This window comes from Astatotilapia calliptera, chromosome 9 (genome assembly GCF_964374335.1).
Source record: "Astatotilapia calliptera chromosome 9, fAstCal68.1, whole genome shotgun sequence".
NCBI lineage: Eukaryota > Metazoa > Chordata > Actinopteri > Cichliformes > Cichlidae > Astatotilapia > Astatotilapia calliptera.
Window position 1 is genome coordinate 11,939,620 of NC_137430.1, and position 27,798 is coordinate 11,967,417.

Consider the following 27,798-nt stretch of genomic DNA (forward strand, 5'->3'; position numbering starts at 1 on the left):
GCCACACACCAGGTAAAGGGTTGATCATTTGGGTGTGTTTTTGCAGCTGCAGGACCCAGGTACTCTGCAGCCATTGAGTTGACCAGAAACTTCTTTTTATGTCAAAGTATTCTAGTGTCAAATGTGAAGCCATCTGTCCAACAGCTAAAGCTTAGCCCAAATTGGGTCATGCTACAGGAAAATGATTCCAAGCACAGTATCTACACAAAAATGGCTGCAAAGGAGAACTGAGGTGCTGCAATGTCCCAATGCTCAATAATGTTGTAAAGAACAGTGGACCAAAATTCCCCCACAATGATGATATAGACAATGATTACTTAAAGCTGTTGTTGCTATGAGTGATTCTAAATCATGGGGTGTACTTAGATTCTCACAGGACTTCACGGAGTCCAGTAAAAACTTTCTTTTTCACTCATAATCCTCCATCCACTATATCCACAGATCTCTAGCTGAACCACATGTGTACAGATTCAGTGCACTGTATCTGAAATATTTAGATATTCAACATGGACAGATTTCTCCATTTACTGTTAAAGCTTCTCTCTCTGTCTCATCAGTTCAGTCGTGCATCTGCACTGCTTTCCTCAGCTTTTTATTTTTATTTAATTTCGCGTTTTTCCTTTCAACAAGTGCGCTGTGCACCACAACTGCATTTCCATATATATTTCCTACTGAACAATCATTCCCCCATCATTACTAAACTGATAAACCATTACCTCTTCAGCATTTGGATAATGATGTCACACCTGAAGCCCCCTGTCCCACAATGGCCTCATTAGCCATTTAAGACATTATCTGCGTGAAGGTTGTGTAAATGAAAAATGTGGTCGCTTTTCACAAGGCATTCAGCACAGGCAGATAGATAGAAGTGCAGTCACATGGTTGGAGCGCCTCCCCTGCAGCTTGCTGGAACTGAAATATTTGAATATTTCCCCCTGTCTCAAAACTTTTTTTTTCCTCGGCACTGCCCTCAGTCGGAGCGCTGTGTGTGATGTCGCTGAACGCGTGGTTGCAGTGCCGCGGTCGGAGCGCTCTCTCTGCGGTTCCACAGCAATAAAAAAAAGAAAGAAAAACGCGTGAGGTGAACAAAAGGACAGGAGCTCCATGATAAAGGACTGTATCTTGGAGAAAAGTGGCTGGCCGGAGCCCGTCAGCATGCGGGTCCTGTTGAGCGTCCTGTACCCGGTCCTTTCCCTCACCATCTTCGGATTGTATCCCTCTATGGTGAGTTTGATTTTTTGACACTTGTTCCGTTACAGAGCGAGGATGTCGTTTTCCGCGCACTAGCCTGCTAAGGGGTGAGGATGCACAACCTGTAGTTTCTCCACAGTAACGCTCGCACTGATAGATGCCACAGTTTGTTCTACGATGGTATGCCCAACTTCGCTCTAAAGTCGCAGTGCTTTAACGGGATTTAATGAGGTTCACGAATGTGCAGGAAGTACAGCACGTCGGTTTGGGTTTGGTGCGCATAGCTGCCCTTATTTCCATGAAAACTTTGAATAAATATAATGCCTGGAGCCATTCTCTAAAATGTAAACTGAAGCCGTCCCACATTTTTTCTAAATGCAGTGCTAGTTAGTAGAAAATGCGTATGGCTTATTACCAAATACACCGTGCGTTCTTTTCTTTCTTTTTTTAAATTCACCTGGGTCTGTTTTCCCAATAAGCCAAAAAAACGGCCACTTAGTTAATTTGTTCAATTTCTTTATGAAAATAAAAGGAAATCATTCTTTTGTGAATAATACATTTTGGTTCGTCACCCATCTTGGCCACTTGTGGATGTCATTTCGTTTGAAAGCTGAACAGGTTGTAATGCAGTTGTGAGAGAAGGTGCACAGCATTTCACCGTAAGCTATGGGCTGTTTCCTGTCTAATAGATGTGAAGCTTCAGCCCTAAGCCACCATCCGTGCCCTATATGGTGAATACTTCAGCAGCAAAATCTTCCACAAAGGAGCGTCTCGCTCTTTTGTCAGTGACGCTGTTTCTGTCAGGATTTGTTGGTTTGTCTTTGCGTTTAACCTTCAGAAAATTGGAGGAAAGTAGAATTTCAAGTGTAGTTTTTTTGCTCAAAAATTCAAGTCTGAAGCTCAGTTTATCGAGCTCAAGGTTTTCTGTGGAGCTGTCCACTCTGTGGTGCTGAAACTGTGGTTCTTCCCAACTGGAAAACCAGAAAATCGACTTCATCCAACATTTGTATGCAGTTTCCAAAAGCGCAATAAGAACACTCTATGCTTTATTCATAGGGGTGAGTTCCTTGATCCTTTACTAGTCTTGGAACAATTAGGTGATTAATCAATTAGCGCACAGACAGAAAATGAATAGGTGGCAGTTTTTTTAATGAGTTCATTCTTTATGTCATCAAGATGACAGTGTCTCCTGCATATACGTCCTCAAAATACTGCCTCATTTTTCTCCTTCACATGATTTCATGATTCCTCTGTTCTTCATCTCTAACTTTTATCTGTATACTTTATAAGTTAATCAGTTGATTAGCTCATCCCTGCTATATACTGCATATGTTTTCATTATTTCATCACTAGTGAACTCTGTAAATCTGCTCGTTGGTATTCTCTCTATATTTTAGACGTTTTTTCTGCAAAGGCAGTTGTGGTTTCCTCTGACTATCATTCAGTTCGCTCTCTATCTTTTATCTCTTTGTGATTAAATCGATGAGTACACCGTTGCCATTGAGGAGATATTGTGCTTGATCAAGAGCTGCATGCAAATTGCTTGCATGGCCCCAAAGGCCTTTCAGCTTCAGTGTTTAAAAATGATCTGGAAAGGGAAACCTTTTATGGTATTACACTAAGCTGGAAATTATTAAGCTGTCACTCACATGCTTTCAGACCTTATACATAATGCTTTCTTCAGTGTAGTAAGTGGTGGCAGCTGTTACTTCTTGGCATTTAAGTTTATTTGTTCATTCTGCCTTCATTACCCCTCAAATGTTCAGTTGGGCAACTTGAAAATAACCTTTTACAAACCAGACCTTGGACAAAGAGGCTAGAACTAAGGCTAATGGTATGAATTTTCCTTTGTTGCGGAGTGGCACAATCTGGTTTGGCAGATATTACCTCTGCAGTGTAGACAATGGATCCCTAAAGAGCTTTTGTGAGAAAATGAAATATTTGCATAGTGTAGTTTTCCCTTATGGTCTGTGCCAGCCGGGTAATTACACAGTGGCTGCTAACGGCACAGTGTTACTCTCATTATGATCAAAATGATGACTGGGATTTGTGTTTTATGATTACACGTGATAGTCTGCACCCAGAGGACGTATCGATTGAAGAAGAACGAGAGACGTAATTGACCTGAAGAGTCTGACATCAGTCCTGATACCAAAAATTAAACTGCCCACTTCAAATTCAACACCCATATCTTTCCTCATAGTCCAAGCTAATAGCAGCAATTTTGTCTATAAATAATCACACAGTGCTTTTATGTAAGGTGTTACGTGTTAACATGTTTTAGCGAGTGCTTAACACGATAGGCTTTTTTTTTCATGGCGAGGCTTAAAGTAATCAATGACTGACATGTCTTTTGCGACAAAAGGGGCAATGCTGTTTCCTGTGGAAAGTTTTTTCTTGGTGAGACAAAAACAGCAAATCCCTGTCAGTTTCCTTAGAATAATTAATTCTTCTTTGGATATAAATGACAAATGATGTGCACGACTGCACAAAACATAACTGGTGTGAATAATGTGAATTTTTCTGGGGATTTTGTTACAACACCAGTGGGATGGAGCTTTGTGTAGGCACTTGCCCTCTCTGGTAGCCATTGTGAGTAGGTGGCAGGCAGGAGTACACAACCTGCAGGAACGCACACACACACACACACACACACACACACACACACACACACACACACACACACACACACACACACACACACACACACACACACACACACAGAGTCCAAATAGTCCCTTTTATTAATATAAATGCCAGGTTTGTCAGTTTACAGAGATGCTGTTTTCAGCCTCAGTTTTGGCTGAAATGTTTCAGGTCACTTAATCAGGTTTTGATCACATATGAATAATATGAAATGAAAAATGATCATGGGTGCATGGGAGAGCATACTGTGACTGATCCAACACTGATCATTAATCATCTTAAACACAGAAAGGCATTTATGTAGCTATTGTTTTGCGGGGCTGAAGGAGGCTATCTGTCAGGAACTGATGTTGTCTCTTGCTTGTTTGAAATCAGTTTTTCAGCTTGGATTAGCATTTATATGGATGATACACTCCGGGAAATTTGTTGAGCACAGATGCCATATCAAAAGATGAGAGGTGCCATAGGCACACACCTACTCATATCCACACAGTGGTTAAACAATGGAGGTTTTACACTTCACATGACTATTTCCACCAGGAGCTAAATTAAAAATGACATCTTCTAACTATGTGTCAACATAAACCAACCAAACTGTTAGCCACAAGTCGGCACGCAAAGTCATTAGTCTGATGCTGCTTGTTTCATGATGGAAGCAGGAAGGAGGTTGTCAGGGCTCTTGGACTGGAAATAAAGAAAGCAAGTCACCGATGATGGATGGGGACAGTTTGTGCAAACAGCAGGATAAATATGAGGCACTTTTTGGACTAAGAGATGTTAGACCCTTTGAGTCACTGAGAGGTTGTAATGACTTTTCTGTCAGTTTTTAAAAAAAAATAAATAGTTTTGTACCTGTCTGTTGAGAAGTATGTGGCAGGCTGACGGAAGAATTCAGTTGACCTTGTGTTTGTAGCGGTTGAATTCATCCTTTTGTTTAGCAGCACGGTGTCTAAATACAGACAACTATAGACACCCACAAACAAGCCCTGAAGAAGTTTTTACTTTTGCACCTTTGCTTCTCCCTTTTCTGGCGACTGGCCATCATATTCACTCAAAAACAGATACTTACCAAGAGATTGCAGTTATGTGGGCAATTATCAATCGCTTAAAGTTTCCATCTTTTTTTATATAGGTGATGATTATAACTCTTGAAGTGACATTTCCTCGTTTTATTTTACTTGTAGTTTTTTTCCCCTCTCATCTGAGTGACTGCAGCTTAGTTAATAATAAGTCTAAGCATAATTACAGGAGTTGAAACATGATGTTGAAACTACCAGGGGCATAGTTACAGCCCTCTCACTGTTCCCCTTTTGATTACTATAATTACAGCCCAAGCGGTCTGTATATCAGCTGCATATTACTGGATAAGAGCTGAAAGGCTTAACATGAGAGGACTGGAAGACCTTTTTAGCCTGGAAAAATGGATCTTATACTTTCAGAGGTATTTAGAGCCAGATAAAGACAATAATTCCTGATGTCTTACTTAGATGCTGACAAACTGGAGCAGAGTTGAGTTTTTAGACTGATGTCAATAATTTAAATAGTCATTAGAGTCAAAGTAAACATGCATCAGAATGCATGAATTTCTTTCTAAGCGGTGTTTACCAGATGTGTTTCTAAAATGGGCCAATAATAGGATTGTTCTTAGTAGAGATAGGCATGTCTCCAAAAAGAACATTTTTGAAAGAGCAGGTTTGAAAGGTTGCCTCTGAACAAACCACAAGATATTTCAAAAGACATTTGGAACAACATCCTTGGGCAGAAAAGAGCAAAGTGGAGATGTTTTAATGTGCACCACCTCATACCAGCTGTCAAGCACCGTGGTGGAGGAGTAATGATTTGATGAGAATCTGGGCATATTGCAGTCGGTGACTAAGCCTTGAACTCCTCTGTATACCAGAATACCAATGCTACAGCCAACTGTGAGGCCATCTGTGACAGTTAAGGCGTGATCTAGAGTGGGTCTTGGAGGAAGACAGTGATCCCAAGCACAGCAGCAAAAATCCAACAGCATGGCTGAAAAAGAGAAGAATCAAAGTGTTGCAATGACCCAGTCAAAGTCCAAACCTCAACCAAACTGAAATGCTATGGTGGGACCTCGAGAGAGCTATGTGCAAACAAAAGCCCTTAAACCTCAATGAACTCAAGCATCCATCCATTCGCTTCCGCTTATCCTTTTCAGGATCGCAGAGGATGCTGGAGCCTATCCCAGCTGTCATAGGGCGAGAGGCGGGGTACACCCTGGACAGGTCGCCAGTCTGTCGCAGGGCCAACACACAGAGACAGACAACCATTCGCTCTCACATTCACTTCCACTTTCACACCTATGGGCAATTTAGGTTGATCAATTAACCTAACCCCACTAATTGCATGTCTTTGGACTGTGGGAGGAAGCCAGACTCAAGCACTCAAGCAATGCTGTAAAAAAAAAAAAACAGTCACAACAATCACTTTTAGTTTTTGCTGTTACGTTTAACAGGGTTCTACTAGCTTTTGAGTCAGGGCTTTATTTGGCTTAATATGTTTTCATATGACTGTTGCCTGCTACAACACAGCTGAAACTTTCATGGACCTCAAATGTGCATCATTATAAAGCCACTCATGTGCTTTACTGTCAGTGTTTATTTAATACACTTGTTCACAAGCGTTTTGCCCAGTACATAGGCACTGGAGCAGGAGGAATAAATGTGCCGTGAAATTGGTCTTTATATTTTTGGAACTTGAACTTGAACGGGTGCTAATGTTGGAATCCAACTGGGGACCTTTTGCTTTTTAGGTAGAGATGTAAACTACCTTACAGCCTTTTGTTCAAAGTGCAAAAGAGCTGCAAGATCAGTAACATTACAACAATGAATCTGTACATTCTTTAGTACTGAACAGAAAAGATAACAATCGTTTAAAAGGTATTTCCCCATTCATCAGGTATACGAGTTTGCTCTTGGTGCAGATGCTGTAACATCTAGAATCCAGAATGATGACTCCTTATGCACGAATGGGTCACACAGCAGGTTTCTGTAGTTGCTGTGGTGGTTTGAGTGCAGTTCCAGCTCCAGCATCAAAGATGGAGAAGTGAGGGTCACCGTTGAAGCCTCTAGGTGCCACCTTGTCTTCTGTGTATCAGAGGATTCCTTTCATGGGTTCCTCAGCAGCAGCCTCAGCAGCATTCTTAATGTTGCTGTACTTAGCGGGCTTTTCCAGATAGTGTGGTTGATGACAGACCCTTTGGGAAAAGATACATGGGAATTCATATCAGTCAGTTAACATTCAGCTTGTAGATAACCTTGCCAACAGCTTTGGTGGCTTCAGTGGAGGTGGGAATGATTTTATCGGAGACCGTCTCTCTGTATTTTACCAGATGAAGTTAAATTCCAAGCCTGATTCAGCATGTTTGTTATAGTCTGCAACCAATGTTGTGCATGTAACTGATAACAGATGTTGTAGAGCGCATTACAGCAGACAGGCACACAATCAGTGTTACATGCTTGCTCTTATAATATAATTCCAGAAACTCTTCAATATCAGTGACTGATCTTAGTACAGTTCAGTGTACTCATTTTTAACATGCAACAAAATACAGAGTTTAACAGGTTACGCTATAATAGGACAAAGATTGTTTAGGGTTAAGGTTAAGCAAAGAGTCATTTGAATTAATTGTGTACAAAATAGATCAGTACAAGTCCAAAGTCTGAAGTTTAACCATCAGGTATTGCTTTTTTTCTTCAAAATCATTTCTTTCTTCTTCCACTCGTCAGCACACACACCCAGCTTTCATAAGAGAGAATCTCACCAATTCCTTCATTGGCAGTGGCCTCAGACAACCTTAAAGAGTTTAAAAAGTATTTACCAAGCTACATACTGCTATACACTGGCAGTACTGTCCATATCTATATATGCTGCTTTATTGGAGCCAACTAGTATAAGCATATTCCCAAAAAGTTGTTAAGAGACATTTTAAGGAACTCATTAACTGAAGTAGAAATGTTGGAGTTCAGTTTAAGGAAAGTAGTTAGAGCAAATAAATTGCAACACAACTTCAAAGAACCGCCTGAAATGCACTGAACATACTAATATGATGGTTTTTGTGGGTAAAAGGCAGTTTTTAGACTTCGTGCTCTCTTGCTTTTACATCAGGATTTGGACCAGAGGCGGACATTTCTCTTCCCAAGGGGTCACATGAGAAACTGGGAGTGTTATGATGGGCTGCATCAATAAGCTGAACTCAGTTCTGCTCAATGTTAATTTTATCTCTTTATAAACAGTTACTGGTGAGAGTAGATGTTACAATAAGCAAATAAAAATATGAACTAAGCAAAATGTTCAAAATTTTGAAGACTTTTAACTTTATCCAGTGTGCTATTGCTATAGTTCTTGTAGTTTAATTACTTCATCTGCTGTTTTTCAGTTCCCTTTCCTTTGTTACTGAGTAAAATACAGTCTTTTTTGGGACTGAAAAGTTCATTGTCTGAACAATATCTGCCTTCCATTCTGCATCTGAGAGCTCTGGAAATCCATAATTTCTTTCTCACAAAACTGAGGTCCTATGCTCTTTTTAGTACTTTGCCCATCCTGAGCTACCTGACAGATATGTGGTGGCCTATGTCACCATGTTCAATCTCGTAGTGCAACAAAGTATTTGTGATTCTCTTGCCCTGATTAAGTTAATTTGTTAACATCAGCGACATGCACGACACATCCTGGTGTATAATAGAATTAAACAATACCAATTTCAGGGTTCACTTCAGTCCTTTTATCTTCTATTGTATCTGCTTCAAAAGTCCTACATTTTCCAGTCAGATTCAGACACCCAGCAGTTGTAAAACCTACTAGTTTGTCCCATTTCAGCCCAAGCCTGTCCATGCATGCAGTTGAACAAATTACTCCCTGTCCTATTCTCTTTCACTGATCACACTGCTGCTAGCTCTTCCTAAAATCAAATGTTTTATTCTCCTATGTACGAAGATGAGTAACTGGGTTGTGTAATGGACACTACATCACAGCTTTCATCCAGAGACGAGAAGAAAAAGACAACATTTTCAGCTAAAGCTCCTTGGACCACCTTGTTACGCTTTGCCTGGAGAGGCAAATACATTAGAAATTCTTCTTTTTTTTCTATTAGCACATCAGAGTCCACCAAATACTCTTTGATAAATTGACCGCTACATCCCTGCAGTGCAAAGCTTGGTAAAAAAAAAAAAATAGTGCTTGCTGCTTTTACAGTTTTGCTAGCAAAGATTCAGATCTCTATTTTTGCTCTACATTATTGGTCAACTTATTCTGCTTCTCTGTCTTTAGTCTTGTAATGGAGATCCAGATTGTAAAATCCTTAAACACACAATCACACAGCGTTACCTCTTGCTTCTTTGAGTGAGTACTTAGGCCAGTGTTTCTCAACCACTATCACATAGGTGTGCCATAAGAAATGATCAGGTGTGCCGATGAAGATTGTCTGGTTCCAGCGGTTAGTACTCTAAGCGACCAGTGTGGGTAGCGGGAGAACAATTACATTCTCTACCACTAGAGGGCAGTACAACTACCTGCTCTAATTCAAGGGGATGCCAACTGCCACTAAAACAGAAGAAGAAGAAGAAGAAGAAGACGATATTACATAATTGTCATCCTGTGAGTGAGAAAATACATTATAGCAATAGATAAATATTTGAGAAGAAAAATTAGTCAATATGACCTGGATGACCTGGAAGAAAATTCCGACCCAGATGAAGGCCCGAGCTTGAGTAGTGGTCAGCAGAAAGCAAAAAAGGTACACTGGGGACAAACCGAGCCAATTCCGCTATGCCTGGTGCACGTGGTTTATCAGTATGCTTTTTGTGACATTTTTGTTTGGTGGTGTGTTTTACAAAAAAAGCAGAAAAAAATAGTAAAGCATGTTATTGTTTTGATAAATATGCAAAATTACAGTTATTTGCTTGCATTCCTGATCAGAACCATTTGGGTTAGTGGTTGAATATTAAGCTTGATTAATTTCTGACTTTTTACAGGAATCCAGTGTGGCTGCTCAAATGTTGGTATGAAAACGTAGTTCAGTGAATTCACTTTTTTGTACGTTTTAAATATATTTCAAAATGATTTGAAATCATATAAATTTCTAAAGCACAGTATGGCGAGCTCTCACCTTCAAAATAAAAGCAACATAACCATATTGTGATTGGGATTTTCCACAAAACTGCAAATAACAGTATAGGCATTCTCTGATGGGGAGTTTTTAAAAGAGTGTTTGTTGACTGAAATGGGACAAACTGCTTGATGTATACTTATTTACATTTTAATCCTAATTTTCCTGACTACACACCGACTGGTTATGGAGAATCAGAAGACCAGATGTGGTCTAGGGGCTGCACAGCACCCAGGTCTAAATTTGTACTAGAAGAATCTGTGTTGTAGCTTCAGCATCCTACCCATCCTACTGACACCACCACCACCGTAGAGCATAATTAGGAGGCGAGAATTCAAAGGGTACTAAAGAGCAAGAATTCGTAAAATGTGACCATCTACAGATTCTGTGACATTAATATGGCAGCAGTGTCCTTTTTCAAAGATTCAACCTTCTTATGTAATACTAATGAGCATGCTCTCATTTTTACCCTTAGAAGCTGCCAAGACATGTAATTGCTAATGACACAGATTTGATTTGAACATCAATTAAATGGAGATTCTTTTTGTGGCAGACTGCTTTACAAGATTTACTACACATTAACTTTAAAATAATCCTCGTTGGGTCCTGAGACTGGATGTGAGTGGCATTTCAAAAAGGCTCCATAGCTTTAGCTCTTATGAATCAGCTGAATGTGGACACTCCTGACAAAGACCGAAAGAACAAAGATTCTAGTCTTGGCACCCAGCATCCGCATGCTTTTCTCAGCGTATCCCAAAATAAATTTACATGGGAGATCTCCTTAGTATTCTGCTTGTGTATGCATGTGCCATTCACAGTGGCCTGAAGCTGTCCACTGGCCTTACTTCACTGATAATGTTTGATGACCGTTTCATTATCATCCTCCGTGGTGCCTATGACTGACATGTCATCATATTCAGTAAGAAGACTCATCGAAGTACCCCCCCGGAGAAGAAGCACAGGCGTGTGAACAAGATAATGCTGTGGTTCATTCAGAGACTGTCTAGGGCAAAATGTGCAGAGCGCCTGCAAAATTATCTATTCAATCGTCTCTTCACTGGGGTCAGAAAAGGCAAGAAGGTAGCACGCCTCTAGAAAAAATAATCTCGCTGCCTTTCACTATAGTCACATCTGAGAGAAAAGATGGCTTTTGCTTTTTGCTGCGTCTTCTTTTCCTCCCTTTTTTACTCCACAGTATGCGGCATCTCTTTGTCACTATCTTTCCGAAACCCTTTTTTGGTTTTAGGATTATTGCTGCTCTTTCTCCTGTGTTTTGGGGCGTCACCATTTGTCAGCGCTGTTTTGGATGTCTGCATTAGACTGCTTACAGACTGCACATGCAAGTTCATCTTCCCGTGCCATTAGAGTTAAAATGTTAAGTCATTTAAGCCGTATGATCATCAGTTACAGCACCGACATGCGCATTCCACTCCACTTGCCTCCAATACCCTGGTGGCTTTTTGTTTGGACAGGCTGATAGATGACTGGAGAGATAGCATCTGTTTAGGTCTCTGTCTTGTCGCAGGCAGAACGGCAGCCTTATTGTGATATGAGATTTAGCTTTGCCGGTATCACTGGCAGCTAGATTTGTTTCTATACATATTTACGGGTCTTTTAATGTCACACAATGCCAGCTTTAATCTGAGTTTAAAGACAGGAAATGCAAAGAATATGGGAAACTTTTCAAACATGTATGTTTGCCGTAACTTCGTGGAATTCAAATGTTCGACAACATAATGGACAAAGACGAGCTGTAGTGACAACTAGTAAAGTTAAGGTGTGTGACAGTGAAGGGATTTCCAGTCTGTCACCTTCTTCTGTCAAGACTTCACACTGTGGAGATGGAAGTGCCACTTCAGACATTACCATCTGAGAATGAACCTCATATAGTCATAACTCCATATTTTACAGTACTGTGACAAACAAGTGATGACAGCTTATCAGAATTAGACTATTTGTGGCTTTTCTGCAGCTCTGACTGATACTGTTGAGGGAGTCAGTTACCTTGCTATTAATCTGTATTTATAACGCATTGATTTCTGCTGCTGTCAATGACAAGCTTTTAATTTTTTCAGCCCCAGCATCTCACCTGGTTTATTCCTCTGAGGGGTTGCTCACAGACTCATACTGCTAGAGCGTAGCAAATAGAATAAGCCATCATGAAAATGGCTAAAGAAATTATATCAAGAGACCAAAGCGATACACAGCAGGGGGAAGGGGGGTTCATTTAGTGCAGACAGTCAGCTATGGTATATAGACTTGCTGTGAATCTTGGCAGCGGCTAATACAGATCTACTCAGCACTGAACAAAATCATTCCGCTGCTAGAGCCCAGCTAGTTTTGCACACAAGGGTGCACTTGAAAAAGAGCTACAGTATCCTCTATCAAGTTATACCTGCTGTGACTTTATAGAAATGCTTGCAAAGAAAAAAAAAGTCCAGAATTCAACGTGCAAATTTATCCGGATAAACTGATCACAACTCACAAACAAGGGGAAAAATTTTTTAAATGCAAAAGAAAAGTGCAAGAGGGCAGAGACCAGATCAGGACAGAAATGCAATCATTAATGGAAGTGATTGAAATCTAATGACTCTAGCTAAGTCTCCCAAATCTTTTGAATTAAAAAGGTTAATGAAGAAACAGTTAAAGGCAAATGAGTAGTAGCCAAGGTGGAGGTTCAGTTAGGTGTGAAGCTGGCAGAATGTATGATTACACTATTCATGGTTATACCAACTAAACTCAAGATGAACTCTGTTAAGATGGAATCAGTTTTGCTCAAAATTATTTGATCTCTTTAAGTTTATTGGTCCAACCACAACAGTCCCAGTTTCCCATATGGCACTTGTTCATCCATGACTTGATATATTTACAGCACAAAGGGAGCAAGACAGAAACATTCACAGACAATGCAGAAAATACTTCAAGTAAGACAGGACTATCTACACTGAAGGCTAAATTGAGAAGAGGATATGGGGAATGCAATCAATAAAGTCCAACAGGGAGGTGTGTGGATCTGTCAGTTACCCATATACAGGGGTTAAGGTTAGAGGGTTAGGGAAAAGTGTGGACCGGCTCTCTATTTAAAGGGAATTTCTGATTCCAAGGGGTGTTCTTCCTTGGCAGGCCATGCAGAAACTGGTTAAAGCCAGTGCTAAGGTGAGTCTACCTCTGACAGTCTACCTCTGGATGCTGACCCCGCTAATCTTTTGGCGAAACTCTCCCAGAGTAGCCTTGCTGGTGAAGTCCAATGCATCAGTTCCTCTCCATGGCTGCAGCTCAGGAGGTAGAGCAGCTCTTTCACTATTTGACAGGTTGATAGTTCAATCCCTGGCTGCTCCAGTCTGCATCCTAGATCCTTGCACAATACTGAACTTCTACTGCTCTCTGTTATGTGTATCAGGGTATGAATGTTAGGAAGCAAGTACTTGGGCATTGAAAAAACTGCTTGCATAAATGGGGGGCAATGAAGTATGTTGTATTGAGTGCTTTTTGTAGGATAGAAACGCACAATACTATATGAGAACCAGTGTATTTGGCTAGCTTATTACTTTAGTGGCCAGGAAAAGAATAAGCCCCAGGGATCTGTTTCTTTTTAAAGGGAATCTATAAAGACCATTGAAGATATGTCATAATTATTTGGAATCATTTAACCTTAAAGGGTATCCAAAAGCAAAATGCAAGAGAATACTAAATATTAAAGGAAAACAGGGAGCATTAAACTAGTACTCAAGCAAAAAGTCACAAATGCTAAAAATGAATGGGGAACTCGTTATAAAGACAAAACAGAAGAGAAGCACGTAAAACCAGTCTAACGTAACCTTCGTAATCATAAAGTAATCAAGCAGGAAATAAACAAAAGATAACTGACACCAGAGGCTAACCTAAGAGTGATAACAGACAGTGTCGCACAGAAGACACAAACAGACAAACGAGGCCGAGGAAACACAAATAGGGAGATCTCACAAGGCTCAAATGACAACAAGAAGCCAAACAAACATCAGAACTCAATAATTTCACAAGAACTAAGACTCAGAATCACTAAAGTCAAAAATCATCATTAGAATGACAAACTAAAGCAAGAATCAAAATTCTAAAACTATTTGAAACACTAAATCCACAACTGAGAACCAAACAGAAACCCAAAACTCGAATACAGTGTATTAACCAAGAATCCAACAGCAAAGCCCTTGGACCATGAAAGGACAATACAATTACGCATTTCAACATACAAACTTGATTCTGGTGGTGCAAGGCAACAAACAGGCAATTACTTTTTTTCTCTTTGTGATTTCTCGTGAATTCCCCATGAGGTGTAGAACAAACTGTATGCACTAATGTGAGATGTGACTGGAGGTTTGTGTTGAATCATCTCCTTGTTTACTCACTCACTGTTCTGTATATAATGGACACACATTGGTTCACTCAGCAGCGACAAGTAAATTGAGATGTATTAACCATGATTAGTTTATATCATTACTGTTTGCAATTTGGTGGTCGCGTTGAGCTTTTGTAAAGCACAGTGTATTGTACTGAGGTATTTTAGGCAGATGACACTGACCTGCTTTTTCTGTGTATACATTAACCAATTACTATAAATATAAAGAATCATATTAGAAGGTTGTTGACCAGCATATGTTCAGCCTTTACTGAAAGCCTTGTTTTTCTCAAACTCACAAATGTCAGTCCCACAGTAAGAAAAGGGCAGGGGATCATTAACGTAATAACTAAGATTCATAATCTACATTACATTTTAAGAAATCCCACCATTCTTCCATGAGATTGTGAGATGTTTTGTGCTGAAATTATCAAACCATTGTAATTTCACAGCCCCTTGCATGAGCAGCAAGCTTTGTTTCAGCAGAAGATGCAGCTGTTCAGGACCGCTGGGCAAAAATAAATATTGGTAGCAATATAAGTGATAAACAAGCAGTTACAGTAAACTAGTCAATAAACCATAAAAACAACAGACAAAACAATCAACATGAAGCTGGTGAAATGACATCAGTATTGCATGTCATATTATGTGAGGGGTGCCTCCATTCTTTTCCTGTCATCGGCTTATTGCTTGTTGGCCTGATGACGGATCCAGTACTGTAAATGTCACTCTGGAATTCACTAAGACATAAAAGGTTTAGGGGCAAATTCACTGTTCATTCAGGCAGCCTGACACAAGTCCAACAATAAAGAGGACCAGAAGTGAGACTGATTTTGTGGGCGGCAATAAAAGCAACGAAAACAATTCATTCATTACTTAGGTGTTGTGTAATCTTTGAGTCAGTAAATCAAGACCAGCAAACATTGTTTACATCTATGTTGAATGAACACATTTGTAATAAAAGTTAAAATATTACGAGTTTTGATGATTGCTGATCTGACTTGGAGACAGGTACATAGTTGTTAAATGGGTCCAGTAAAGGTTTGTTCTTTCATTTCACTGTGTTATTATGTCATGATGTGTTTTCTGCATTGAAACACTCTTCTACATGTTGTGTTTTAGTGCAGAAACTTCCAAATCTCCCAGGAAGCAGGAAGCTGTAGTAAACAGTCTAAATCTGTCAGTAGACACAATAAAATGTCAAAAGGGGCTTTCTTTCAAATGACATGAACCGAGATTTGCTATTTATTAAGGACTTTCTTTGGATTTGTGAGGTCACTCAGAGAGTAGGAGGCTATAGAGACAGTTTCATATTGAAACATATTATTTAAAAGCTCAGATATTATTGAAAATCCTCAATCTTAGTCACATAGAAAAATAAATGTTTATAACAGGTTTGTTAAAAATTGAGTGCTTTCACAAAATCGTCTGTGCCTATGTTAGCATGTGTCATAGGTTTTTACTCCGGTTTGTTATAAATCATGGAGAAATAACAAACTCTGGGCTTGCTTGCTGGTTTCGACTGTAAACATATTGAAAGCTGGCACAAAATAGTGTCTGTTGGCAACCTAACTCCAGAAATATTGATGACTGCTGTAAATCATCCTTTCAAAAATCCATGAGTCAAACCTTGGCAAAGACACATAGGGAGATCAAGTATGAGAACAACTGCAGGAAACAGTTGTTCTCATACTGTGTCTTGTGTGCGTGTTAAATACTGCATGTGACCACTCATGCAATTCTGCGCTCATGTCTATGATTCCTGCAAGGAGAGCGATACCTCGCTGGATGAGCGGGCAGAGCTTTCGGCTGCTGGATGCTGTTTTGTAAGGATGATAAATGACTGAGCTTTGGTGTGCAGAGCTGTGAAACCCCATGTAGCCTTGGAGCAAGATCTTCTTGTATTTAGTGTTTTGGAGGAAGAATATATCGGAAAATTAGTGTTTGCCTCATCGGCTACACGGCAGCACAAGTAAAACACAATGTCACTGTGCTGAACAAGCTAAAAACATCGTCCCTTATTAATGATACGGCACCCCTGGTGTCGTTGCCCACCTCTCAATTTTAAATACACGTAGACGTTGAGGCCTATCAGGAGGGGCTATGCGCTTACCTGCTGCTCTCTGGCAGGTAGCTCCATGCGCTCCTGGGTTTTAAATGCACCTTAGAACACACATGCATCAACACTACAATGAGCGGGTGGAGGGAGGTTTGGAGTCTTCACACACTCCCATTCTCTGCGGCCTGCTGGAGCGGGGGGGCTGGGAGGAGGAGTTGGCCATCCAACTGGGATCTGGAGTGTGGGGCCTCCCTGCTGCTGCGGAGTCGGGGCGGTCTGCCTCTCCCCACTGCAGGGAAAAGGGTAACACCACCTGGGTCTGGGTGCAGTTCCCCCCTCCAGGGGCAAGGGTACCTAGACCCGGTTTGTAGAGTACGCTTGGGGAGTGTGATCGTGTGTACAGCGTCTCTTTATGTCTGTCTCCACGTTGGTTGAGTGTGGAGTAAGTGCATATGAGAGCATGAGGGTGGGAATGGATGTTTGTATCTGTGTGTGCCTGTATGTCTGTGTCTATATGTCAGGTTGGGTATCAGACGCCACCTCTCTGGGGACATCTCAGGCCCTCCAAGGTATGGAGGCCTATCTCCCCCCACCACCACTTCCCCTGCCGGTGGCAGACGCCCTCAGACATCAGTGCATTGGTGGTTCTTGGTGTCCGGGGATGGGCGTCCACAGGTGTACACACAGGGGACTCACACACACATACACCCTTTTGGGCTCCTTCCTCAAAGCACACTGTGCACTGTCGATCTTACGTGCTGCACAATAATGTTTATTATTTAGTATTTACTGTTATATTCCCATAAATCATCATGATGTTGTTTATTGTATTGCTCTCGTTTTCTTCTGCTTGTTTTCTTTTTTCTTTCTCAACAGGTGATCCAGGTGATTGATATATGTATTTTTTTCTCAGCTTATTCTGTTGGTTTTTGTTTTTTGCCCTTTATCCCCGTCCCTCTTCTCCGCAGTTTTTCCCCCTCTTCCTTTCTCCCCTTTCTTTTCCTCATTCAAGTCTGTCCCGTATCTAGCAAGTGAAAATAAAAAATAAATAAAATAAACAAATCAAATAGAATCAAATAGACCATCCCAGGCTGGGATGGTCAATTTGGTAAAGTAAATAAAGTAAATCCGTTGGGCATCTTTCTTTGCCTTTAGACAATAATTCTGATGGCAAAAGAACCAAACGGGACAGGCAAAAAAAACCCAACATTTTAATGATACGGCAGTAGCTCGCCAGGTTTAGATATGTACATCGTGTTGGACGTTACTGTAAAAGATTTGTCTTGCATTAGTAGGCAGCTTTAATAAATCAATATTTAGCAATCAATAGTTAAGCATCAGTGAGATGGACTGCACTGCCCTAGTTTTTTAATGTTTTTGCTTTTGCAACTTTTTGCAATTTTCTTTCATTTTTCCTCAGTACATTTTGAATGCCTACCTGTTTATTCCTCATCTCAGCATTTTGTGCTTACTGTACAAAGTACTTCTTTGTCAGCAATGTTCTGTTTTCTTTCCCTTTTTCAGATGTTGTTTACCTACATAACCACCTCTTCAACTCTTCTGTCTATTCATATCCCTCCTCTTCCCATTTTTTTTTCTTCAGATGTCAGATTACAGTGAATGAGAAGGTTTACAAGCACATAAATATTTATATCATTACAAATGCATCTTCTGGCTCCTCTGTCTGTTTGCTTTACTGGAGAGTCAGCTAAATCTCTATAGCTAGAGAGTGCATGGCCCCGAGTCCTATGAATAATTGAAAAAAGGTACTTGAAGCTACGTAAGTTACACACAGTTCAAAGCTGTCAGAGTTTCATAGATGACTTTTAGATCTGTTGTGTTACTTTATTAAGAGTATTTGATTCTGGTCATATATTATGCATTATACTGAGATATTCCCATAGTTTAAACATGATAACATAACAGTTCAGTAAAAACTTACTTAAAAGTTGGGGAATAGTGTCAAAAAATGTATCCACGCAGAGATTAAACAAGAAAAGACCGAAGGGATTGCTGACAAATCGATGTGTTAGAAGCTATTCTGACAGATGTGGTGAAAAGTATTGCACTCAACACAGGTTAATTGACATCCTTGAATTGCCTTATCCAATCATGGCAAGCATGACAGCAGGCTAGTAAGGGCTTAAGTTTCTCCACACATTGATGTTGACGTGTGCACAGGCGCAGGAGCAATACTCTGAATACTGTACTGTGTGTATAGGAACCTTGCAGAATAGAGGCCTTTCTTGACCTTTCCAAAAAAACAGAGTTGCTATGTGTGCTCTAAATGTAAGTTACTAATGTTTAGCAGTTTTATTTACTAGCTTACTGCTACCAATAGTGACCAAACCCAGTATCAAGATTAATTCCAAAGCTAAACAGCATTTCTTTTTGATTTTCAGGTGTTATTAAATTCAGAGTGGATTACTATACTACACACCAGCGTAGCCAACACAAGCTTTAGGTGTGCGACACCTGCTCAGACTGGCCAGACAAACTGCACATCCCCAAAAAATAAAAGTCACAAATCTGATTACTGATATTGGTCCATAAAATCACAGAAAGTGCAAAAGACTGATTTAGCAGCTTTAGTTGATGAAGCAATGGACACATGCCTCTTAAACTACCTCTTGTAAAATTATAAAGTAATATTTAATATTTTTAGGCTTTCTCTCATTCCCTTTCATTCTACAACTACCTGCACTTGATTACAAACTTACATTTCTATAAATGTTCGTAAAAATCAAGCTGAGCGTCACTTCGGGCAAGTCATGTAGTCATGTATCATATACTGCATGGGACATAGGTAGTTACAACAAGTGAAGGATGTCAGACCTTAGTCTATACATATTCCATATATATACTAGAGTATATGTAATATATTATCCATCCTTAGACTCTACATATATTTGTTGGGTCTTACAGACTATCGGTCCAAAGGAGGGCTGGCAGGTGTACAGCTCAGCCCAGGATGCTGATGGGCGCTGCATCTGCACAGTGGTGGCACCAGAACAAAGCCTGTGCTCTAGAGACGCCAAGAGCAGACAGCTCCGCCAGCTACTAGAGAAGGTAAACACACGATTTTACCACACACCTGCACACACACGTTGTTTTATAAAGGATAGGAATAAAGACGTAACAAGTCTCTATAAGCTTTATTTTCCTTTCATCTCCCGATACAAGGTATTTTATTGTGAAATTTAACTGAAGTGGGGTGCTGCTAGGCCTTTCCAGGATTTTTTTTTCTCTTTTCAACAATAGCCCATTACAAATTTCAGGCACACACAGGCTCACCAGGGAAACCCATCAAAGTGCCTTTCAGTTAGCTGCGCTGGCTGGAAAGAAGGAAAGAACAGAAGACGTCATATATTTACTTTACAACCATATCATGGACTGTAGCTAGCGTCTCAGTTTGTGCATTGGAACCCCCGTTCCAGTTTTAACGTGGCTTCTTTTATTCTAGGTGCAGAACATGTCTCAGTCCATTGAGGTGCTGAACCTGCGCACTCAGAGGGATTTCCAGTATGTCATGAAGATGGAAAACCAGATGAAGGGTCTGAGAACCAAGTTCAGACAGATTGAGGATGACAGGAAATCCATCATAGCCAGAAATTTCCAGGTGTTTTATTTTTACCTGGTTAATGTTCAGTGGATCTTTGTGTTTTGTTTTCATTTATGTGAATTAGTTGTTTTTATGCCTTTCTGTACCATGAATCTGTTAAAGTGTAAACAGGCTCAGTATCTTTTCTCATGCAAGTCTTTACATAAGTTCAATCTAACAGTTCTTTTAACTTAATATATTTCAAAGAAGAGAAAACCAAGAAATACTAAGTCATGAAAGGGTTTACTAATTGAGTTAATTGACACTGTGAATAGAAAGCCACTGTTGTCCGAGGCTTAATTTAGTGCAGTTGGCTAATAACTACCCTACAGATTCCCTTGAATTTTCACCATAATAATAAAAATGTATAGCATATTTACCACAAACCCTTCAGAAATCATTCAGAAAGGGTTCAAATCTTAGATTTCTTTTCGCTGCTGTCACTGCCCCGTGTGGATTGTACTGGACAGCTGGTAGGGGAGTAGGATTATTTCTGGTGTGGCAAATTGTCTGACACCAAATGAACTGAAAGATTCGCAACAAGCAGCTGGAAAATCAGAAATTGAGCTGTTGGTTGACCACCAACAAATTCCAATGTCATTGTATCATTGCAAATAGGAAATTGGTCCATTTCCTTGTGTTTAATAGTACTAGATGTCAGTGCTAGCATTACTTTATTCTTTCATGTAAGGCTGACTGTTCTACTACAGTACAATAAAACTCTACCATGGACATTTCCTGACATACAGTAATTTCGTTTCTTCCTAACTTTTGCACCTATCCGCGATCTCCCACCTCTTCCCCTTTGTTTCTCATCTCTGCTGCTGTCATTTCTGTAGGAGCTTAAGGACAAGATGGACGAGCTGAAGCCGTTGATCCCTGTGTTGGAGCAGTATAAGATGGATGCTGCACTCATCTCTCAGTTCAAGGATGAGATCAGAAACCTGTCTGCGGTGTTGACAGGCATACAGGAGGAACTTGGGGCGTATGACTACGATGATCTTTATCAGCGAGTCCTGCGACTAGACAGTCGGCTCCGCAGCTGTATGGGCAAGCTGAGTGAGTAGTGTGCACTGCATTTTGCTGATAGTACAAAAAGTTTGAATTCTTCTTGTTATCACAATAAACTAAAATAAGAAGCCACATGTGTACTGAGAAAACTGTGCTCATCTAAAAATAATACTACTGTGTGTGGTAAAAACAATGGCATTAGTATGTTGTAACAAGTTCACATAGGAGTATTGATGTTATAGGTGTTGCCATTAGGGCTGCCACAAACGATTATTTTGATAGTCGACTAGTCACCGATTATTTTTGCGATTAGTCGACTAATCAGATCATCATCCATTGGACGTACAGCGTACAGCTTATTGCACCAGCAGCATCTGGTCTTATATAACTATCATTAGCTTACAGCTTGAAGTGTTTGTGCTAACTAAAAATAAAGACAAGATGGTAGTTTATTAATTTTTAATGAAATTTGCAGATTGTTTCGGTGAAGTTTAATAAACTCCTTGCTTTCTAAAATATAACAGGACACCAGAGTATATTCTCCAGCGTCTCACACTTCTGATAATCAGCTGTCTGCTTGACAGTTTTAGCTGTGCAAAAACTATAACTTTAATCTCAGCCAAACCGATTTACTCAGGAACAAATAAAATACTAAAAGCCAAACAATAACATTTTTAAGTTATCTAAGTGACTTATATATATGTTTAACCTGACTAGCGAAAGACGGCGGTGGGTTTGAAAACGATTTGCCGGGAGTCCGGTGTTCTCACGGCTCTAGTTAGCCTTGCCCCCGCCTAGCTAACGAGCTAGTGGGTAACAGACGTCTCCGAAAACGTCGGAGTGCTTTTGAAAATATGTGGTGTCTTGATAAACTGAGCAGATATTTGAGGTTTACACAGCTACATTCAAGCCTGAAAATATGTTAAACGTTTATTTTGTGACCCAGAAAGAATAATAAGAGTAAAGTTAAAACTAACTAGCTGCCGCCATTGTTGACAACTGCGCTGGGCTGCGCTATGAATTCTGGGACACAGCTTCTTCTTCTTCGGGGTTTAACGGCAGCTGGCATCCTTGTACATGCAGTGCTGCCATCTTCTGTTTCAGTCCGTTATTACACTCTTAAATCCTACTACCGGTACTCATTCCTGCGTCCTTTGTGATCTTACAAAGCTTCAAACGATGCGTCGACTATTAAATTAGTCGTCGACGATTTTAATAGTCGACATAATCGTGACTAGTCGACTAATCGTGGCAGCCCTAGTTGCCATCATGGTGTACTTGTGAGTAATCCTGCTAAAGAAATTAACCACCTAGGGAAATGCACAGTGCTGTGCTTAAGTCTAGAGCCATCGCTCATTTCTGTGTATGTTGCTAGGACAACAGGAAAATAGTGCAGCAACTTATTCAAACATGTGGAAAACAAAAGTAACTAGTTCTATTTGGTATGACCACCTTCATTTTTCATCACAGTCTGAACTGTCTTAGACAAGTTTTATTGTAACTTCTTTAAGTAGTCTTCTTGAACTAATACTGTTACTGTTTATGAGAAAGACCCGAGATGCAAGCACAGGCTGTGATGCGAGTGAACTTTATTCCAAAAGGTGAAAATGCAAGCAGAAGCAGAGAATGTCCAGGACAGAACTAAGAACACAGCCCATTCTCACTCCTGACGCATAATATACCAACGATTTGTCACATTCCAAGGCGTTCCATGGAAATGCGAAAGGTGACCTTCTGTGTTCCTATGCTACGCGCTGGATTGTGGATGAAATCGAACAGAATGACACTCCCGCAGTAAAACACGTTCCAGCCGTGTAACCCTAACCATAACCTTATCCCTAATCTTAACCACCACATTAATCGTGTTAGATAGTGTTTTCCAAAGTGATTTAAGTAACAGAAACGTAAATGTGTAGATTCATTTCTCTCATGTTTCCTCATTTTTCCGAACTCGTAAAATAGGGACCTGTTGGGTGACCGTAAGCGCAATATACCGATGATTTGTCACCTAGCGTAAAATGTTACGCTTTGGGAGTGAGAACGTGTTGACAGACTGACAGAAATCAGAGACAAGATACTGACAGGGAACAGAGGGAACATACGGGCAGGGATGACTAGACTAGACTAAAGAGAAGAAGCTCAGAACCAAAACCGAAGAACTAGGAAAATTTTACCAGAATACATAACCAGAATAAACAAGAACATAAGATAATGTTAATTAATACAAAACACACAGTTACATTGTGTGTTTTCTTATGCAGACATGCTTTTACAGCAGTTTTAGAATCACTGTCATGTTGAAAAATGAAGCCTTTACCATTTAGATGTTTTCCAGATGGATCAAAATCCAGCATCACTTGCCTGCATCAATGATTGCATCAGTTCTGAAAAAATCCCCAAGACCACTGAAATGCAGCCCAAATGACAGAGCCCCCACGGTGTTTTACAGATAGCTGTACCTCTCTTCTGATCTCCTCCATATATATTGACAACATATTGAACCAAAAATGTGGATTCATCACTCCATCACCTGTTGCGTGAGATTTTCAGTCCAGTTTTTGTGTAACGTGGCATACTGCATTTTCCTTCATTAAGAAAGGCAGTCACTCTTCCACTGAGACCATTGGTGATGAGGCTTCACCAAACAGTAGATGGATCAGCTGAACTGCCAGACGCAACTTGAGGGTTGTATCCTGAAACCCTAGAAAATCAGTGAGGTGCAGGAAATGGACTGAAAATGAGTGGGGGGAAAAAACAGCCAATGTCCAAAGAAAACCTCCCGAAGGCTTTAAGAGAATCTGGATTAAATTGTTCAAGATCACTTAAAAATGACACAAACATCTGGCTCTTTGGAAGCAAAATATATAAAAAATGAGCAGTGGCTTTACACTTGCACACAGTTTCACAAAGTACCTTAATATAATATAATTAATATAACCAAAGCTTCAAAATCTTTGAATGTCCAACTTCAGATACTTTTACTTTTCTTTGCTTATTTCTTGTTACATCTCAGAGTGACAAATGTTGCTCTGAGATATAACAACTGTGAGAAATAAAAAACCTTGTGAATGTCAGTGTGTTTCATCTAGAATTCATGCTGGTGAAAGACATTTTTTAAGGACTGCTGTAATGTTTGGCCTTTAACATTAAATGTTCTAAAATCTCTAACTGAGGGAAGTGAGAGTAATGTGCCATGCCTAATTTCTTCCTAATGGGCCAAAAAGGAAGCACTTTGTGCCTTTAATATCTACAAGCACAGTTTCTCCCGGGAAGTTAAGCTATTAATTAGTGCAGTAGGCAACATTCAAATTACATGGTGACTTTCAGGGATCTGTTTTCTTATGCTTTGAGTGGGGGGGCAAAGTGAACAAGCAGAAGATGGATTTCTTAATATGATGGCAATTTTAATGACACTTGTTCCGTACTTGAAGATCAACCATCCATTACTAATTGTGCTTAAATCAAGCCTGTTATAACTTACCAAAATAACAGGTGGAGGAGGTCTGCATAGAGAAAGAGATGTGTACATTTTTAATCTTCAGATACTCTAAAGAACTGTGCACTAGACATAAGTTGAGTTTCCTTTAGCTACAAACATCAGTTGTGTAATTCTGTTTTAAGTTAAATTAAGCATCTTGCTTCCACTGCTACCTTAGTATGCACGGAGGGCACACTCTGTGGTGGAACAGGCATGAAATTGGCTTCAGAAATCTAGTTAGAGACAAAAAGCACCACAGCACATCTTATCGCTGCATTTCTTTATTAACAGCGTGTGGGAAATTAATGAAAATCACTGGACCTGTTACAATAAAGACATCTGGAACCCGGTTTGGGGCATGGATGACTGATCCTCTCGCATCAACCAGAAACAACAGGGTGAGTTATGAGAGCATGAGGGTGCGATGCATTTAATATCAGCGATGTGCTCTGTTGTTAAAGTGGGCAGAATATCACAGCAATTTAAGAAGAGGCTTGCATTTATAGATGGGGTTTTGATTTATTTATTTATTTTTGGGAGGGGTGATTTTAAAAAGATGTACGATGTGGGTTTTTTTAATAATATCAAGAATGATTCAGATTTGATTTTGTATTGCTGATGGCTGATTCTAACCATCTGTCCTCTCCATCATCTCTTGTTAGGTTTGGTATATGGACAGCTACAGCAATAGCAAGATTGTACGTGAATACAAGACAATGGAAGACTTTGTAGCAGGGGTGGTTTCTCGAACCTACAGCCTCCCCTTTAAATGGGAGGGAACAAATCACATGGTCTACAATGGATCGCTTTATTACAACAAGTACCAGAGCAACATCATTGTCAAGTATAACTTCGAGACGGGCAGCGTGCTGGCCCAGCGAGCTTTGGAATTTGCCGGCTTCTACAACATGTACCCATATACGTGGGGGGGATACTCTGACATCGACGTCATGGCTGATGAACTGGGAATGTGGGTTGTGTACGCAACCAATCAAAATGCTGGAAATGTTGTCATCTCTCAGATCGACCCTGACACTCTGCAGGTCCTAAAGACTTGGACCACCGAATATTCCAAAAGGAACGCAGGTGAATCTTTCATGATCTGCGGGACACTTTATATTACTAATTCTCACCTGTCGGGAGCAAAGGTTTACTACGCTTACTCTACCAAGACTTCAACCTATGAATACATAGACATTCCTTTCCACAACCAGTACTTTCACATCTCCATGCTCGACTACAATGCCAGAGAGAGGGCGCTGTACGCTTGGAATAATGGGCATCAGGTAATATTTAATGTGACCCTTTTTCATGTCATAAAAACTGATGATGATTCTTAAGTGTGATACTTTTCAACTACAACTACAGCACCATCGTTTGTGATACAAGGACCTCCTTATTGACCATGTTTTCTTCTATTTGAAATGGACTGTGGTTTCTTTACTTCGCATTACTTGAACTTTTCTAATTTTTGCCTCTGGATTCTTGGCTGACTTGAGCATGGACTTTAATGCTTTACTGAAAAACATGCTATACAGTTTATACACATTTCCGTTGCTGCTGATCAGACTAGTATGCCTTATTTGCTAAGTGTCAGGTCTGCCAGCACAAGACGCTTTTGCATGAATGTTAACATTTTGTCCACAGTGATTTGCTATGACATGACTGTGTTTTGTTGCAAAATTGTTACTTGCTTTACATACAGTGTTTGCTTTCTTTGTCTTATTAAAATTCTATTTAAAAGTATTTAAACCTTGAAAGTAACGTATTAATGATTGTAAAATGTAGTTGCCATTCTTTTAAAGATGGCCCTGTAAGATATTATTGTTATGTATGTCTCTGTGGAAGAACATTTGTAGTTTTTATAAAACCAAAACCATGAGACGATATCGGCGCATTTTCATTAAAACGAATTATTGTACATTTCATTCAAATTATTTTGTCTGCTAAAAATGAATATCGCCCCTGATCTGATGAAGAAGCAGTCAGCACCCTAGTCTAGTCATTCGGCTTATTCCAATCAGGAAACGATGCATCCCACAGTGGAAGCCATTTGCCTTGTTTGGTTTGTGTCCATCATAGGCATGCAGTATTCATATTAGCATATGAGCACTCATCTAAAAGAGTTTGAGGTATGCTGCAGATGACTCTCCCTTTTGAAACCCAACCTGTATCATCTTAAACAGGACAATTTGATCAAATGACTTCTCCTAAAAGGTGATGGAAAAATAGAAGTATAGTACTGCACACAAGTCTTAACCTTCCTGCCTTCTTGGGACCTTTTTGTGCCACTGCTATGTGTTAAATGGCTGCCATTTCCACTGTGTTCAGTGGAATATAACCAAACTTGCCACAGGATAGTTTTTACCTGTCAATGTTAATATTCCAGTGTGAATTCCTTAAATCAGCCTAAAATGGCTGAGCAGCAGAAATCCCCACACCCATCACCCTGGGGACCATTTTCTGCCCATTGACTTCCATTATAAACGCTATTTTTCAACCCCAAATTATCATCATATGATTTTATTTTTTCTTCTTTTCTTGGATGTCAATGAAGACTCAGGGCCTTGAAGTTTTAATTTTTAAATTGCAAAAAAAATGCAAAAAAAATAATGGCAGGTCAAAATGTATGTTGGTGCCAATCTTTGGTCCATCTAAAGGCCTACTTATAATGACAATCACATATTACTTCAACTGGTTTTTTGTGGAAATATTTAGTTTCGTTTTTTGGTTTTTGGGGCTTATAACACAGGGCGCTCATGTAATAACACTGGGATTTGAAGGGTTAAAACAACGAAAATATAATTAAAACTTTACATGAATATTTCAGGGAGAAGTAGTTTTACAAGGTTGGCTAATTTAAAGTGGAATAAAATATGGATATATGGTCTTTTTATGGCGTGGCTGAGAATGGTCCCTAGGGTGATGGGTGTGAGTTTTTTAAAGGATGGCAGGAGGGTTAAGCCGTACCTCATTTCTTTATACTGTATTTTTTAAATATACATGGAAATACAGAGTATAAGGCAAAAACAGTTTGTACAATTCTTAAAACCTTGAAATTCAACGACCATCTTTATTCTTTATATTCTGAACTTTCTTAGTCTGCTTTCTTGTTATTTCTTTAAGTAGTCTTCAGAAACAGTTCTCCAAGCTTCTTGAAGGACATTCAAAGCTTTCCTTTGGATGTTGGTTCCCTTCTGTTCCTTTCTATGTCAAAATGATCCCACACTACTTCAATAAAGTTGAGATCCAGGCTATGGGGAGGCCAATCCATGACTCTATTGTGTGTTTTTCTAACCAGGTATGT

General features: G+C 39.9%; 1 protein-coding gene across 1 annotated transcript; it reads left to right on the forward strand.

Moving 5' to 3' along the window:
• Positions 1–589: 589 nt before the first annotated feature.
• olfm3a (olfactomedin 3a) lies at positions 590–27,760 on the forward strand. The gene is made up of 6 exons (XM_026180760.2): positions 590–1,224; positions 19,327–19,470; positions 19,865–20,020; positions 20,842–21,061; positions 24,783–24,889; positions 25,154–27,760. The coding sequence occupies exons 1-6, from the start codon at positions 1,105–1,107 to the stop codon at positions 25,829–25,831; spliced, it is 1,425 nt and encodes a 474-aa protein (XP_026036545.1). The 5' UTR covers positions 590–1,104; the 3' UTR covers positions 25,832–27,760.
• Positions 27,761–27,798: the final 38 nt, after the last annotated feature.